We start from the raw sequence: 16,299 nt of genomic DNA, 5'->3' as shown, positions 1-16,299 counted from the left end.
TCTATTTAGTAGAATCCTAGCGAAGATTTTGCCTGCAATGGAGAGCAACGTGATACAGCAATGAGCTCTCTGAACCCTTCTCCATTAACAATGGCGTGAAGCAAGGCTGTGTTCTGGCACCAACCCTCTTTTCAATCTTCTTCAGCATGATGCTGAACCAAGCCATGAAAGACCCCAACAATGAAGACGCTGTTTACATCCGGTACCGCACGGATGGCAGTCTCTTCAATCTGAGGCGCCTGAAAGCTCACACCAAGACACAAGAGAAACTTGTCCGTGAACTACTCTTTGCAGACGATGCCGCTTTAGTTGCCCATTCAGAGCCAGCTCTTCAGCGCTTGACGTCCTGCTTTGCGGAAACTGCCAAAATGTTTGGCCTGGAAGTCAGCCTGAAGAAAACTGAGGTCCTCCATCAGCCAGCTCCCCACCATGATTACCAGCCCCCCCACATCTCCATCGGGCACACAAAACTCAAAACGGTCAACCAGTTTACCTATCTCGGCTGCACCATTTCATCAGATGCAAGGATCGACAATGAGATAGACAACAGACTCGCCAAGGCAAATAGCGCCTTTGGAAGACTACACAAAATAGTCTGGAAAAACAATCAACTGAAAAACCTCACAAAGATAAGCGTATACAGAGCCGTTGTCATACCCACACTCCTTTTCGGCTCCGAATCGTGGGTCCTCTACCGGCACCACCTACGGCTCCTAGAACGCTTCCACCAGCGTTGTCTCCGCTCCATCCTCAACATCCATTGGAGCGCTTACATCCCTAACGTCGAAGTACTCGAGATGGCAGAGGTCGACAGCATCGAGTCCACGCTGCTGAAGATCCAGCTGCGCTGGATGGGTCACGTCTCCAGAATGGAGGACCATCGCCTTCCCAAGATCGTGTTATATGGCGAGCTCTCCACTGGCCACCGTGACAGAGGTGCACCAAAGAAAAGGTACAAGGACTGCCTAAAGAAATCTCTTGGTGCCTGCCACATTGACCACCGCCAGTGGGCTGATAACGCCTCAAACCGTGCATCTTGGCGCCTCACAGTTTGGCGGGCAGCAACCTCCTTTGAAGAAGACCGCAGAGCCCACCTCACTGACAAAAGGCAAAGGAGGAAAAACCCAACACCCAACCCCAACCAACCAATTTTCCCCTGCAACCGCTGCAATCGTGTCTGCCTGTCCCGTATCGGACTTGTCAGCCACAAACGAGCCTGCAGCTGACGTGGACTTTTTACCCCCTCCATAAATCTTCGTCCGCGAAGCCAAGCCAAAGAAAGCTGTCATACAAATGTAAATCGTCTCTAATGGCAACTATTAAATATTCAACACCCAGAACCTACTTCATCCACCAAGGTGTGGTTGTGTACGTAAAACATAGGTGCAAGCAATTAACATCAAACTAGTTATTCAAGTTTTATTCAATGACACCAGTTCCTCTACTGACACAGTCTGTGGATTTCCTACTGTGCTGGATTCATCCAACAGGCTTCTGTGGTTTCAGAACTTGGAGCAAAGTGTGATATTCCATCGATCCGGACTTCTGAAGAAACTGTAGTTTCTCCATCAAAAGCCTCAGAACTCCAGGAATGGCATCTTACAAGGTAACTAATCGTCAGTGGAGCTGATTCTCAGGCATGGCTTCCAAAATGCTTGGTTAAAGAACATACCCAAAAAAAAATTCTATCCCAGTCTCAAGCTGACAGTTTCTGAAAATGAATTTATTAGTGAATTTATTATGAACAGAAATGATCGTTTTGCTATTGCTGCGTTCAGCCCCATTTAGTAGATTTAGATGTGTGCATAGAACAGATTTATCATGTGAGCCACACAACGTAGTGATCGTTTGCAGAACAGGTGTGTGGGCAGAATCTAAGATCAGAAATATTCAAAAAGGGCTGCCAGTGAGCATGTCAGAATGCGTGTATGGGATTGCTTCCATGGGCAGGGTAGTTTGTATGGGGTTAGGAGCGATGTGAAGGGCATTGGTTGTGTGAAGCATGAGAACCTAGTTGCCAAAGAATGTAAATGGCTGTGGGGAGGGGGAGGTGGGGGGGGGGGGGGTCCAGAACAAGGGTCCCTTCTTATGATAAGGAGTGAGTCAACCATAGAAACATAGAAGATAGGAGCAGGAGTAGGTCATTCGACCCTTCGAGCCTGCTCCGCCATTCAACGAGATCATGGCTGATCTTAAAGTTCAGTACCCCGTTCCCGCCTTCTCTCTGTAACCTTTAATACCCTTATACTGAAGAAATAGATCTAATTCTCTCTTAAATATATTTAATGAACCTGCCTCTACTGCCCTCTATGGCAATGAATTCCACAGATTCACCACCCTCTGGGTAAAGAAATTCCTCCTCATCTCGGTCCTAAATGGTTTGCCTATTATCCTCAAACCATGGCCCCAGGTTCTGGATTTTCCCATCATTGGAAACATCCCATCTGTCCAGTGCTGCCAGAATTTTATAGGTCTCTATGAGATCCCCTCTCAATCTTCTAAACTCCAGCGAGTACAATCCCAATTTGTGCAATCTTTCCTCATAAGTCATTCCTGCCATTCCAGGTATCAGCCTGGTGAATCGCCTCTGCACTCCCTCCTTTGCAAGAACATCCTTCCTTAGATAAGGTGACCAAAACTGCACACAATACTCCAGGTGGGGTCTCACCAAGGCCCTGTACAGCTGCAGTAAGGTATCCTTGTTCCTACACTCAAATCCTCTTGATATGAAGGCCAACATACCATTTGCCTTTTTAACCGCCTGCTGTACCTGTATGCTCGCCTTCAGAGACTGGTGTACAAGTACCCCTAGGTCTCTCTGCACTTCCCCATCTCTTAATCTATTGCCATTCAAATAGTAATCTGCCCTCCGGTTTGTATTACCAAAGTGGATAACCTCACATTTATCCACATTGTAGTGCATTTGCCATGTATCTGCCCAGTCCCTCAATTTATCCAAATCACACTGGAGCTTCCTGACCCCCTCTTCCGTGCACACAACCCCTCCTAGCTTAGTGTCATCTGCAAATTTGGAGATATTACATCCAATCCCCTCATCCAGATCATTAATGTAAATTGTGAACAGCTGGGGTCCCAGTACAGATCCCTGTGGCACCCCACTGGTCACCGCCTGCCACTCAGAAAATGAGCCATTTATCCCAACTCTCTGTCTTCTACCTACCAGCCAGTTCTCAATCCACATCAATACTTTGCCCCCAATCCCATGAGCCTTGATTTTGTAAGCCAGTCATTTATGCGGGACCTTATCGAAGGCCTTTTGGAAATCCAGGTACACCACATCCACTGGCTCTCCCCCATCTATTTTACTTGTCACCATCTCAAATAATTCCAATAGATTTGTCAAGCACGATTTACCTTTTGTAAATCCATGTTGACTCTGTCCGATCCCTTCTCTGCTAGTCATATGCTCCGCTATTACATCCTTATTAATGGATTCCATCATTTTGCCCACTACTGATGTAAGGCTCACCGGCCTATAATTCCCCACTTTTTCTCTACCCCCCTTTTTAAATAGTGGGGTAACATTAGCTACCCTCCAATCCATGGGTACTGATCCTGAGTCTATCGAATTCTGGAAAATAATTCTTAAAGCATCTGCTATCTGAATGGCCACTTCCTTAAGTACTCTAGGATGTAGATTATCAGGCCCTTGGGATTTATCTGCCTTCAATCCCATCAATTTCCCCAAGACCATGTCCTTAGAGATACTGATTTCTTTCAGTTCCTCCCTTGCATTAGTCTCTGTTTCCCAACATCCTTGTGAGGTTATTTGTATCCTCTCTTGTAAAAACAGAACTAAAATAAGAATTTAATTGGTCTGCCATTTCCTTATTCCCCATTATATATTCCCCTGATTCCGACTGCAAAGGACCTACTCTGGATTTCACCAATCTTTTCCTCTTGACATATTTATAAAAGCTTTTGCAGTCAGTTTTTATATTTGCCGCAAGCTTACTTTCGTAATTTATTTTTGCTCTCTTGATTATTCCCTTTGTCCTCCTTTGGTGCATCTTGAACTGCTCCCAGTCTTCAGTTGTGGTACTTTTTTTGCCAATTGATATGCTCTCTCTTTGGACCTAATGCTGTCTCTAATTTCCCTTGTTATCCACGGTTGAGTCACCTTTTTTGATTTATTTTTATGCCAAACCAGTATAAACGATTTTTGCAATTTCTCCATTAGATCTGTGAATGCTTTCCATTGTCTATCCACAGTCAACTCCCTCATAAACACCACCCAATCAATCTTACTCAACTCCCATCTCATACCATCATAATTCCCTTTATTTAAATTCAGAACCTTAGTCTCAGTTTTCATTTCTTCACTCTCCATGTCGAGTGAGAATTCGATCATATTGTGATCGCTCCTACCCAAAGGACCTCGTACAACAAGATTGTTGATTAGCCCCTTATCATTACATAATACCCAATCTAAAATGGCCTGCTCCCGAGTTGGTTCCTCGACATATTGGTCTAGATAACCGTCCCGTAAACATTCAAGGAATTCCTCCTCCTCAGTATTTTTACTAATTTGGCTAGTCCAATCTATATGCAAATTAAAGTCTCCCATGATGACAGCTGTTCCCTTATTGCACGCTTTTCTAATTTCTCTTTTAATGCCTTCCCTCACCTCTACACTACTATCTGGAGGCCTATATACCACCCCCACTAACTTTTTCCGCCCCTTGCTATTCCTCAGTTCTACCCATATAGATTTCGCATCTTCTGAGTTGATATCCTTTCTGTCAGTCGATCCCTTCTCTCACCATCAATACTACCCCACCCCCTTTTCTTTCTTGCCGATCCCTCCTAAAAAGGAGTTAATTTTTAAACATTTTCCACCAAACAGGCTGTGGAATTTAATTTTTTAAATTTAGACATAGCACAGTAACTGGCCCTACCATCTCATGAGTCCATGCTGCTCAAATATCCTCAATTAACGTATGACCAAATGTTTTGAAGGGTGGGAGAAAACCAGAGCACCCAGAGGAAACTGACACAGGCACAGGGAGAAGATATAAACTCCTTAAAAACACTGCCTGATTTGAACCTGGGTCACTGGCACTGTAAAAGTGATGTATTAGCTACCAGAGTCTCAGTTCCTCAGTATATTTAAGACAGTATTTCATAAATTAATAGATGTTAAGCAAATCAAGGAATACAAAGATAGTGCAGTAGTGTGAGCTGAAGTAAGACTCAGGCATGACATTATTGAAAGGCAGAGTAGGTACAAGAGACTGAGTGGTCTATTTCTGCTCTTAATTTTTTATGGTGACATCTATACAATGGACAGACATAAGACAGAGTCCCTATTCCAGGTGGACTTCATACACAAGGGGTCAAACTATGAACAGCATATACTTGTATGGTCTGTGTACTGGAGTCAACACAGAGGCTGAGGTTCTGTACATCATGTGTGCAAGAGTCTGTAAACTGAAACAACCCAGGTTCTGCATATCATCAAGGACTAACATTATGGTGTGGTATAAAACGATGGGACAGGATTGCATTGGAATGCAAAGCACAAGAAGGGATTTTATTAATTGCCAGGATTTGGCATCTCTGGAAAGCCACCAGTTTTCTCTAATGAAAAAATTGAATGGCAGGAAGTCCATCTTCGTAATGCTATGTGGGGGCTGGATGTGTGTATTGATGTATTGGTTAATCCTTGATTGTGATGAATGTCTTGTGTCGTGATGGAGCTGCATTCACCAGATAGGAATTTTTTTAATAGACATACTGCTAAATGAAGTGTGTGTGCAGGTGGGGGGGCGGGGGGTGTGCATAATCTCTCACTATACAATATAAATGTCTTTATAAGATTGCATGATCAATGAGAAGGGGGTGGTGTGATCCCATCACATTTGCCCAGAATTCCCTCCGTCCCCAAACTTGACCATGGAAGAGTACTCTATCACTCGTCTAAATCACACTTTCCAGACTGTGCGAAAGCTATGTGGTGTCAGAATATGAGTCACTATGGGGCCTGCCCTTACAAAATATCTGGTTGGAGATTGCATTTGAATGGCTCAGTTGTTACCTCTTACTGAATGTTCTCTTGATGTAGCTCAACATGGCTGCAGATTGCATTATCTGAGGAAGCCAAGGAATAGTTTGTGCACAGAACGAATTAGGAGATAGTTTGTATATGGAATAGAAGTGGCAACCTAGAGAGCATATTCACATAATTGGGTCCGTACATTGGGAAAACATGGCAGACCTAATAACTTCACTCTTCTGAAAATTCATGTATGCTGAATCTGTGGATGACTCTGTGCATTAAGTGCATTGTATATGTGATCTGTGCTCCTAGAACGCTTCCACCAGCGTTGTCTCCGCTCCATCCTCAACATCCATTGGAGCGCTCACACCCCTAACGTCGAGGTACTCGAGATGGCAGAGGTCGACAGCATCGAGTCCACGCTGCTGAAGATCCAGCTGCGCTGGATGGGTCACGTCTCCAGAATGGAGGACCATCGCCTTCCCAAGATCGTATTATATGGCGAGCTCTCCACTGGCCACCGTGACAGAGGTGCACCAAAGAAAAGGTACAAGGACTGCCTAAAGAAATCTCTTGGTGCCTGCCACATTGACCACCGCCAGTGGGCTGATAACGCCTCAAACCGTGCATCTTGGCGCCTCACAGTTTGGCGGGCAGCAGCCTCCTTTGAAGAAGACCGCAGAGCCCACCTCACTGACAAAAGGCAAAGGAGGAAAAACCCAACACCCAACCCCAACCAACCAATTTTCCCTTGCAACCGCTGCAATCGTGTCTGCCTGTCCCGCATCGGACTGGTCAGCCACAAACGAGCCTGCAGCTGACGTGGACTTTTTTACCCCCTCCATAAATCTTCGTCCGCGAAGCCAAGCCAAAGAAAAAAAAAGAAATATGTGATCTGTGCAGGAATCTAAATATACAGTGAAGTTCGGGTGACAGTGTCTGACCAAAGCAAATTAGTTAATCTCCTTTTGACTGGCATTAAAAATTACAGCCAGTCAATCCCCACTCTATTCTAACTAATTCATCTGCCTCGAGGTTGCCACACAGTAGTGGAGTTAAAATCAATTGGCATTTTTACACAGAAACTTTGGAATTATTTCAAAAAACTATTAGCATACTTACCTCTGGTGTGTCCCGATGTGGTCATCTACACAGGGGCACTTTTAGGGCACTTTTACACAGCCTTCCTGTATTGTGGAGTTTGTCAAAGGGGGAACATCATATTCATTAGGCCTGTTTCTTACGGAGTGGCTGTGGTCATTTTACACTGCAGCCGCTCCATAAAAATGTGTAGAGGAAAAATTATGGGATGGAATTTACATAATAAATTCCGTCTCGACTTTTTTACATTGCCTCTGGAGCAGAATATTTCCTGCTCTTCAGCAGCTGTGTAAATGTCCCTACTGTTAGCAAAGTACACCACACTGTTTACAGGCTGTATTCTGACCAGGGCTTGGTCAAAGCAGGAGACATGGTTGGTGTAGCAGTTAGTGTAATGTCTATACCGCCAGCGATTGGGACCAGACCAGGGTTCGATCGCTCCCTGTCTGTAAGGAATTTGTACATTCTCCCTGTGTCTGTGTGGGTCTTCTACGGGTGGGGGGGCTCCGGTTTCTTTCCACCATTGAAAAACGTACCAGGGGTGTATGTTAATGGGGTGTAAATTGGGCAGTATGGGCTCATGGGCCGAAATGGCCTGTTACCGTCTGTATGTTTAAATTTAAATGACAAAAGCAAAATAAAGAGCAAAGGAAAACAGACTGAACAGGCTCTCAAGTCTTGAATAGAAAATATGGCTTTTATAATCAATCAAGAAACCGGTTAACCAAAGGCCTTGGATCTGTAAAAAAAATAAGTCACAGATAATTGCTCTGAAAATTATAGACTTGCAAAGCTGTTTCAGAAGTCCAGAGTTGACCATATTACTGTGAATCTGGGTGTGGACGCCTGTTTCCTTCTCCAAAGTACACCTGTGAAGCAGCTGGACAATTGGTTAGTTTCATGATCACCTTTTCCCATCACTTTTAATTCTGGCTGTATTTAATTGAATTTAAATCCATAAATGATGTAGTGGGATCCATGCCGAGGATGCTCGGCTAGTAAAATAATCAATCCACTATCATAACCTACAAACCATATATGTTAGGTACCATTAGATGTAAGGTTATCATTGAAGCAGCAATGGAATCTTGCCGGTTCATATACGTGAATCCAGGCACCAGTAAAAGGAAAAATGGTGATGTTAGCAGTTGTCGCAAAGAGGCAGCAGCAGGAAAGTAAATATTGCGGAAATTCTAAGGGGATTTGGTGAGACCACATTTGGAGTATACTGTGCAGCCTTGATCTAAGGAAAAATAGACTTGGTTTAGAAGCCAAGCCATTTAGATTGGTACTGAGATTAGAGGATATAAGGAAGGATTGAGTAAATTGCCGAAAACAGATCAGAATGATGAGTGATGATTTCATTGGCACATATAAGATTCTGAAAGGGACTGTCAATATAAATGCTAAGAGGCCTGGCATTTAGGGGAATAGTCTCAAAAGGCTAGCCTTTCATTTAAATAGATGCTCGTAACTCTACATTTTTCAGAATCAGAACTTATTGCCATGAAATTCAGTGCTACAAACATTACTAGAAAACAATAAAAATAATAGTGCCTGAAAAGTAAGGCAGTGCCTCTGGTTTATTAGTTGTTCAGGAATCCGATGGCAGCGGGGAAGAAGCTGTCCTTGGGCCGCTGAGGGCTCGTCTTTAGGCTCGTGAGTCTTTTCCCCATTGGGAGCAGAGTGAAGAGGGCATGGCCTGGGTGGTGAACGTCTTTGAGGATAGAGGCTGCTTTTTTAATCCACCGCCTCGTCTAGATGTCCGCAATGGAGTAAAGTCTGGTCCCTGTGATGTTGCAGGCCGAGTTAACAAACCTCTGGAGTTTATTCTATTTTTTTTTGAGAATTTTATTTTGAGAATTTTCGATCAACATGCAGTCAAAATGGAATAATCAAAAAGAAAAGCATCAATATCAATAATATTAACAAAAAGATACAAATATCAATCTGTTTGTCGATATTAAAGAAAGTGAGAAAAAAAGAAGTGTCGACATGTGATTCAATTATTGTAAAGAATAAAATAATACTACAAAAATGCAAATTCAATGTCTATGTTGAACTAAAGGAAGAAAAAAATAAGAGAGAGAAAAAAGAACAAAATAAGTCCCCATGAAACAAGAAGAAAGAGGAAAAATAAGAAAAGAGTAAGAAAAACCTAGGATAAAACCCCACTCCCATCGAGGGACAGATAACCTGACTTATGTGGGGACCTCAGGGCTGCAAGCGCTGGGGGGAAGAGACAGGAGGGGGGAATCGTTAAAGATGTACCTTGGGCATGATTTGCATATTCTTGAAAATACATCATACCTGTTTCTGAGGTTATAGCTGATCTTCTCCAGGGGAACACAATTATGCATTTCTCTCTTCAGCAGGCTAAATCTAGTTGGGAATCAGATTTCCAAGTAGCTGCTAGGCATTTCCTGGCCACTGCTAAAGCATGCATAATGAATTTTAATTGATATTTCGACAGCCTCATTTTAGGTCTTACATCTTCTAAATTCCCCATTAAAAATAATTCAGGTGCCTGAGGATATCGAATTCCAGTAATTTTTTTTCCAGATTTCCTAAATCTTCCCAGAAAAGCCTCACTTCAGGGCACAACCAGGTTAAATGCAAGAAAGTTCCTATTTCTCGATCACCTCGAAAACATTGGTCTGATATTTCCGATTTGAATTTGTGTAACTTTTGTGGAGTAAGGTATAGCTGATGCAAGAATTTATATTGCACCAGCTGATTCCTTACATTAATCATGTTAATCATGTTATCCCGACATAAGTTAGACCAGCAAAATGGATCGATTTCTATGCCCAAATCTGATTCCCATCTTTGTCTTGATTTGTCAAACCTTTGTTTATGGTTTCCTGCCTCAAGTAAGGAATATATTTTTGAAATAAATTTTTTTGTTCTTCTCCTTTTGAACCAGAGTCTCTATTTCACTACACTGTGGTAAGGTTAGTGCTGGACCCAATTTGTCCCTTAAATAAGATCTTAACTGAAGATAGCAGAAAAAAGATGTATTTAAAACTCAATATTTATTTCTAATTTGCTCAAATGTTCTTGCTCATAACAATTCTCAATACACTTGACCCCTCCCTAGGACTGAGTGTCCAAGATTTTATTAGCAATCGTTAATGGAATTAACATATTTTGAGCCAGGGTGTTTTAGGTAAAAGACCCCCCACCCAGTCCTAACTTGACCATTAATTTTATTCCATGTTATAATAGGGGGCTTCTTTAGGGCCAGATAATATTTTAGAATTCCATTTATATATTTTTGCTATCCTCTCACCAACCTTATACACTCCAATTTTACTCATGAAGACTTGTCTCATCCGTCAAAGAGAAAGGTGACAAACTTTGATTGGTTTGCCCAAAAATTAATCCTCTCAATTCACTGAAGTTTATTCTTGTCCTGAGAGTTGGCGCCTCCATACCAGGCAATGATGCAACCAGCCAGAATGCTCCCCACGGTACACCTGTAGAAGTTTACGAGAGTTTTCAGTGACATAACCTTAGACACCTTGCAAAGTATAGCCACTGGTGAGCCTTCTTTGTGATGGGCATCAACATGGAGGCTCCAGAACAGATCCTCGAAGATGTTGACACCCAGGAATTTGAGGTTCCTGACCCTCTCCACGATGAGGACTGGGTCATGTTTCTTTGACTTCCTCTAGAGTCCACAATCATCTCCTTGGTTTAGCTAAAGTTGAGTGCAAGGCTGTTTTTTCTTTCTTTTTCAATCATTTTATTAATCATATCATAGGGAAACAATACATGAGGAGAATAGTACATAATCAAAAGGAAAAAACTCACTGAATGACGTCATATAATATATCTTTGCATTACACCACAATTAATGAATATGTTCTCATCTCCTCAAAATGAAATCTTCAAAAAAAGAAAAATGTTATCATATAAAACTCCATCTATTCTAAGAAAAAAAAAGAAAAAGACTGGATATCCTATCCTGAGAATTTATTAATAAAAATTAATCATCTGGTCTTCAAAGGTTGTTGTTGCTACACCATTCAACGAGCTGATCTGTCTCCCTCCTGTACGCTTCCTCATTGCCATTTGTGATTCTGCCGACAACTGTCATGTCATCAGCAAATTTGTGGATGGCATTGGAATTGTGCCTGGCCACACAGTCATGAGTGTATAATGAGTAGAGCAGTGGGCTAAGCAAGCATCCTTGGGGTGCGCCTGTGTTGATAATCAGTGAGGAGAAGACATTGTTTCCAATCCGTACCGAGCGTGGTCTTCTGATGAGAAAGTCAAGGATCCAGTTGTAGAGGGGGGTACAGAGGCCTAGAGTTTGTAGCTTCTTGACCAGCACCGAGGGGATAATGGTATTGAAGGCTAAGCTGTAGTCGATGAAGACCAGCCGTTTTTGAGGTGTTCCAGAGCTGAGTGGAGAACCAGTGAAATTCCAACTGCTGTGGAGCAATTGTGACAAAAGGCGAATTGCAGCGGGTCCAGATCTTAGCTTTTCCTTTCTCAAAAAACAATGGATTCTCAGTCATTGAGTATATTAAAGACTGAGTATATTGAAGACTGAGATTGAATTTTGGAGAACTGGACAAAAGGCAGAATCAACCATGATTTTATTGAATGGTCTTACAGCAACTTCTATTTCTTATGTGTGCTTGTTTTTATTTTCAGAACAACCCTTTGTTTTGAGATGCCTTGCAGCAACCACTTTAATCCAATAACTGGTATTGCTTTCTTTCTTTGGCTTGGCTTCATGGACAAAGATTTATAGAGGGGTAAAGTCCACGTCAGCTGCAAGCTCGTTTGTGGCTGGCAAGTCCGATGCGGGACAGGCAGACACGGTTGCAGCGGTTGCAAGGGAAAATGGGTGGGTTGCGGTTGGGTGTTGGGTTTTTCCTCCTTTGTCTTTTGACAGTGAGGTGGGGTATTGCTTTCTTTGGCTTGGCTTCGTGGACGAAGATTTATGGAGGGGTAATGTCCACGTCAGCTGCAGGCTCGTTTGTGGCTGACAAGTCCGATGCGGGACAGGCAGACACGGTTGCAGCGGCTGCAGGGGAAAATTGGTTGGTTGGGGTTGGGTGTTGGGTTTTTCCTCCTTTGTCTTTTGTCAGTGAGGTGGGCTCTGCGGTCTTCTTCAAAGGAGGTTGCTGCCCGCCAAACTGTGAGGCGCCAAGATGCACGGTTTGAGGCGTTATCAGCCTACTGGCGGTGGTCAATGTGGCAGGCACCAAGAGATTTCTTTAGGCAGTCCTTGTACCTCTTCTTTGGTGCACCTCTGTCTTGGTGGCCAGTGAAGAGCTCGCCATATAACATGATCTTTGGAAGGCGATGGTCCTCCATTCTGGAGACGTGACCTACCCAGCGCAGTTTGATCTTCAGCAGCGTGGATTCAAGGCTGTCGGCCTCTACCATCTCGAGAACTTCGATGTTAGGGATGAAGTCGCTCCAATGAATGTTGAGGATGGAGCGGAGACAACGCTGGTGGAAGCGTTTTAGGAGCCGTAGGTGATGCCGGTAGAGGACCCATGATTCGGAGCCGAACAGGAGTGTGGGTATGACAACGACTCTGTATACGCTAATCTTTGTGAGGTTTATCAGTTGGTTGTTTTTCCAGACTCTTTTGTGTAGTCTTCCAAAGGCGCTATTTTCCTTGGTGAGTCTGTTGTCTATCTCGTTGTCGATCCTTGCATCCGATGAAATGGTGCAGCCGAGATAGGTAAACTGGCTGACCGTTTTGAGTTTTGTGTGCCCGATGGAGATGTGGTGGGGCTGGTAGTCATGGTGGGGAGCTGGCTGATGGAGGACCTCAGTTTTCTTCAGGCTGACTTCCAGGCCAAACATTTTGGCAGTTTCTGCAAAACAGGACGTCAAGCGCTGAAGAGCTGGCTTTAATGACTGTTTAATGGCGGTGCTGCCAGAGCTGCTGTAGCAGCAGTGCCGCCGGTGGTGTCGACCAGTGGGGTGCGGAGATGCAGCGCTCCTGTGGGTTCCAACTGTCCAGTCGGCTGCCATCAGCTCTGCACGGGCTTTGAATGGCCCATTGCGAGAGCCAACGGTGGTTTTATTTGAAATCCCACGACTGCAGATCTGAGCCCAAGATGGCGGACCCTAGTAATCAGAAGCAGCCATGGGGGTGCTGCAGTCTGTGGGGAAGAGGAGGCCTGGAGCAGGGGACCAGAGGATGGGAAGATCACCCCCTCCCCACCCACCCCCCCTTCTGAGAGGAGAAACAGAGAAGATGACCCGCAGGGACAGTGATCACAGTGGTGGACCAGCAAGGGGGCTCTGCAGCTGAGGGGCCAGTGCATGCGGCGGGCTGTTGGGAGATTCACGCCAGGCCACAGACTGCTGGAGACTGGCTCGAACTGGCTGGAAGGGTAACTGGCTGGAAGGGTACCAGGTATCAGAACCAGGATGCGAGGAGGGGCTGAAGGGTTCCTGACCTGAGGTTCAGATCTGGACCTCAGGTTGCCAGTGGTTTGGACTGGATTCTGTTGCTAAAGGGGCTGAGGAAGGGCTGGAGGCAAATATACAGACACTCGGTGACTCTGGGGGACTCTCCTTTGCTTTTCCCTCTCTCTCTCTGACTGTAAGTCTGACTGTAACACTGTAAGAGGTACTTAGGCAATTCCTGACAGTGGCGAATCTGTCTGCCTTATGAAAAGAAATTTCATGTAATATGACACTGTTTTATTTCTATGACAATAAAATTCAATCTTGAATCACAGCAATGGTACATAGAAATGAATAAATGTATTCCATTGGAAAAAATAACATATAATTAAAAAAATAACATCACTGTATTCGAACAAATTTGGGAACTGTATATGGAACACAACAGAGAGGGCCTACCGCGGACCTCCACCGCCTAAAATGACAGAAGGAGAAGAAGACGAAATGAACTGACCCAGTGTGTAAAAGTAGATGACACAATTTTCTTGTTTATTTTCATTGTGTGATGACATTGTTTAATGGGTTTATTGTATTGTATATGTTGAACGTTTAGTGGGTAGGGAGGGGGGTAGGAAGGAGGGAGGGAAGGGAGGGGGGAAAAGGGGAGAAAATGACACTGTGTATATTCAAGAGGGAAATGTTTGTGTGTATTTTGGTTAATATGGTTCATAGTGTGAAAAATTTTTTAAATTTTTAAAAAATTCTTGTGATTTAAAAATGTGCTGTTCTTCTAGGTGTGGACATAAAGGGTCATGTTACCACACAAGTGGGATTATAGAAATTCACCTCAGGTCACAGAATAGACATGCACATCTTGACAGAGTACACTTGCTATAATTGTCTTTCAAAGGCAATCAAAGCAAATTTGGAAATAGACTTCTAGATGCATGTATTCAATATAAATCATTGAATGTAGGTGACTGAAGATGAATTTATAACTTCAGATATCTGCACCATTTTACTTCTGGCTTGTCTGTACATCCCAAATTTTAATCAGTTTGCTGTTGATGGCTGTTCTTTCAGATGTCAGCCCAAACCAGGCCTTATTTATTTTTCTCTCCAACATCCTTTTAAGGTGGTCATCAAACCTAACTCATGGATTATGACTTTGTCCTTATGTAAGAACTGCAGCAGATCAGGAAGGAAAATCACAATAACCTTCTCAAGTGCAAACAAGGATGGGCAATAAATTATATCCTAATCAGTGATGCCAAAGACTTTGAAATTAGCTATATAATTAAAAAGGGAGATAGTTTTCCATTAAAAATTCAATTTGACCTCATGCAGTTTGAGGCGATTTTGCAGTCCAGTTGAAATACTATTGATCTCCCTGGATTCTAATGCAGCCTGTCGAGTTAGTCTGAATCAGTGACAGTAACAGTGGACGTATTGTTTCACATTCATGAAATATACCTGAAGTCCCGGTCTGTTTCACAAAGCAATGATGCTGCATGGCAATAGTTTTGCCAGCATTACTGCCTTAATGTTTGGTCATAATACCTGTGCCTGGTCAAAACTGCACATTGAACAGAGAATTTTCTGACTGGCCTGGGATTTGAAAGCACCAACAAAACCTCCAGTGTTTAATGAATTGCATGATTTACCTACAGATAATTAAATCAGGCTGATAGCTTCTGGCAACTAGATTCAGGCTGGACAGTTCTGTAAGACTTAAATTAATTACTTTACTATTTACTTCTGCGTGTTATTTTTTTCTCTTCTTGTTCCTTGCATGGTTTTGCCAGAATATTCATGTCATCAGATAAATGAATTCCTCTATCTTCTGTTACCTTTGCTGTTTATATCAAAATAGCAGACAGATTAAAGGGCAGGTTTCCAAATTCAGATTGTTTTTGTATGTGCAACCCAAGAACCTGAAAATATTTTCAACCAAAATTAGTCCCATGTTTATCAAGGCTCATCTAGCCTCTATTCAAATTTCACCAAAATAAATTAATTCCCTTCTCACCTGCATGCTTATTTAGATCACCAAGAAATTCATTGACACTTTTAGCCACATGTATGCCCATGGTAACATATTCATATTCTCATCAATGAATACAGAAAATTCCTCTGAATTCTCTCCCAGTGGATTGATGGCCTCTAAATTTGCCTTTCTCACAAATGGAGAAGTTCCTTGTATGAGAGCAAAATGGTGCAGATGATGAAAAGCTGAAGTAGAGAGAGAGAGAGAAGATGGAGAACATCTTGAAAACAAGAGAGAAATAGACCTTTCACTGCACTCTGGGTGACCACACCAGAACCTTCTGTCATTGTATCATGGCGGCACAGGTAATAGAGTTGCTGCCTCTCAGTTCCAGGCACTCTGGTGCAATCCTGACCTCAGGTACTGTCTGTGTCCAGACTCTCCTTGTGATCACATGTGTTTCCTCCGGGTGCTCTGGTTTCCATCTGTATCCCAAAGACGTGCAGGTTGAGAGATTAATTGGCCACTGTAAATCACCCTAAGAGAATGGGGGAGTGGTATAATCTGGGGGGAGTTGGTGAGAATGTGAGAATAAAATGTGGGAATTGAAAGTAGGTGGGCGGAAGAAAGTGGAAGGATCCAGAAGACGTGGCCGTGTCCTCGGCCTGATCACGCATTCTTATCCCATCATCTTTGTTTCTATTTCCTATTCTATGCCCATCTCCCTGCTGGATTCTACAGTCCTAACACCCCTACCTCTCCCCCCACCACAAACAGTTCCATCTGTTCTCTCTTCACATCATCA

At 43.3% G+C, this 16,299-nt stretch overlaps 1 protein-coding gene across 2 annotated transcripts in view; it reads left to right on the top strand.

The window, feature by feature from the left end:
• The first annotated feature begins 1,422 nt into the window (after positions 1-1,422).
• Positions 1,423-16,299, top strand: part of LOC138741152 (transmembrane protease serine 3-like) — a 34,134-nt gene continuing 19,257 nt past the window's right edge. For both annotated transcript variants that reach the window (XM_069894781.1, XM_069894780.1), the window contains exon 1: positions 1,423-1,606. In XM_069894781.1, the coding sequence (XP_069750882.1) occupies positions 1,592-1,606 (15 nt within the window). In that variant the 5' untranslated portion in view covers positions 1,423-1,591. The remainder of the gene's footprint in view (positions 1,607-16,299) is intronic.

Source organism: Narcine bancroftii, chromosome 8 (assembly GCF_036971445.1).
Source record: "Narcine bancroftii isolate sNarBan1 chromosome 8, sNarBan1.hap1, whole genome shotgun sequence".
In the NCBI taxonomy this organism is placed as follows: Eukaryota; Metazoa; Chordata; class Chondrichthyes; order Torpediniformes; family Narcinidae; genus Narcine; species Narcine bancroftii.
Note: the sequence above shows the minus strand (reverse complement) of the source record. Positions and strands in the feature narration are given on the sequence as shown.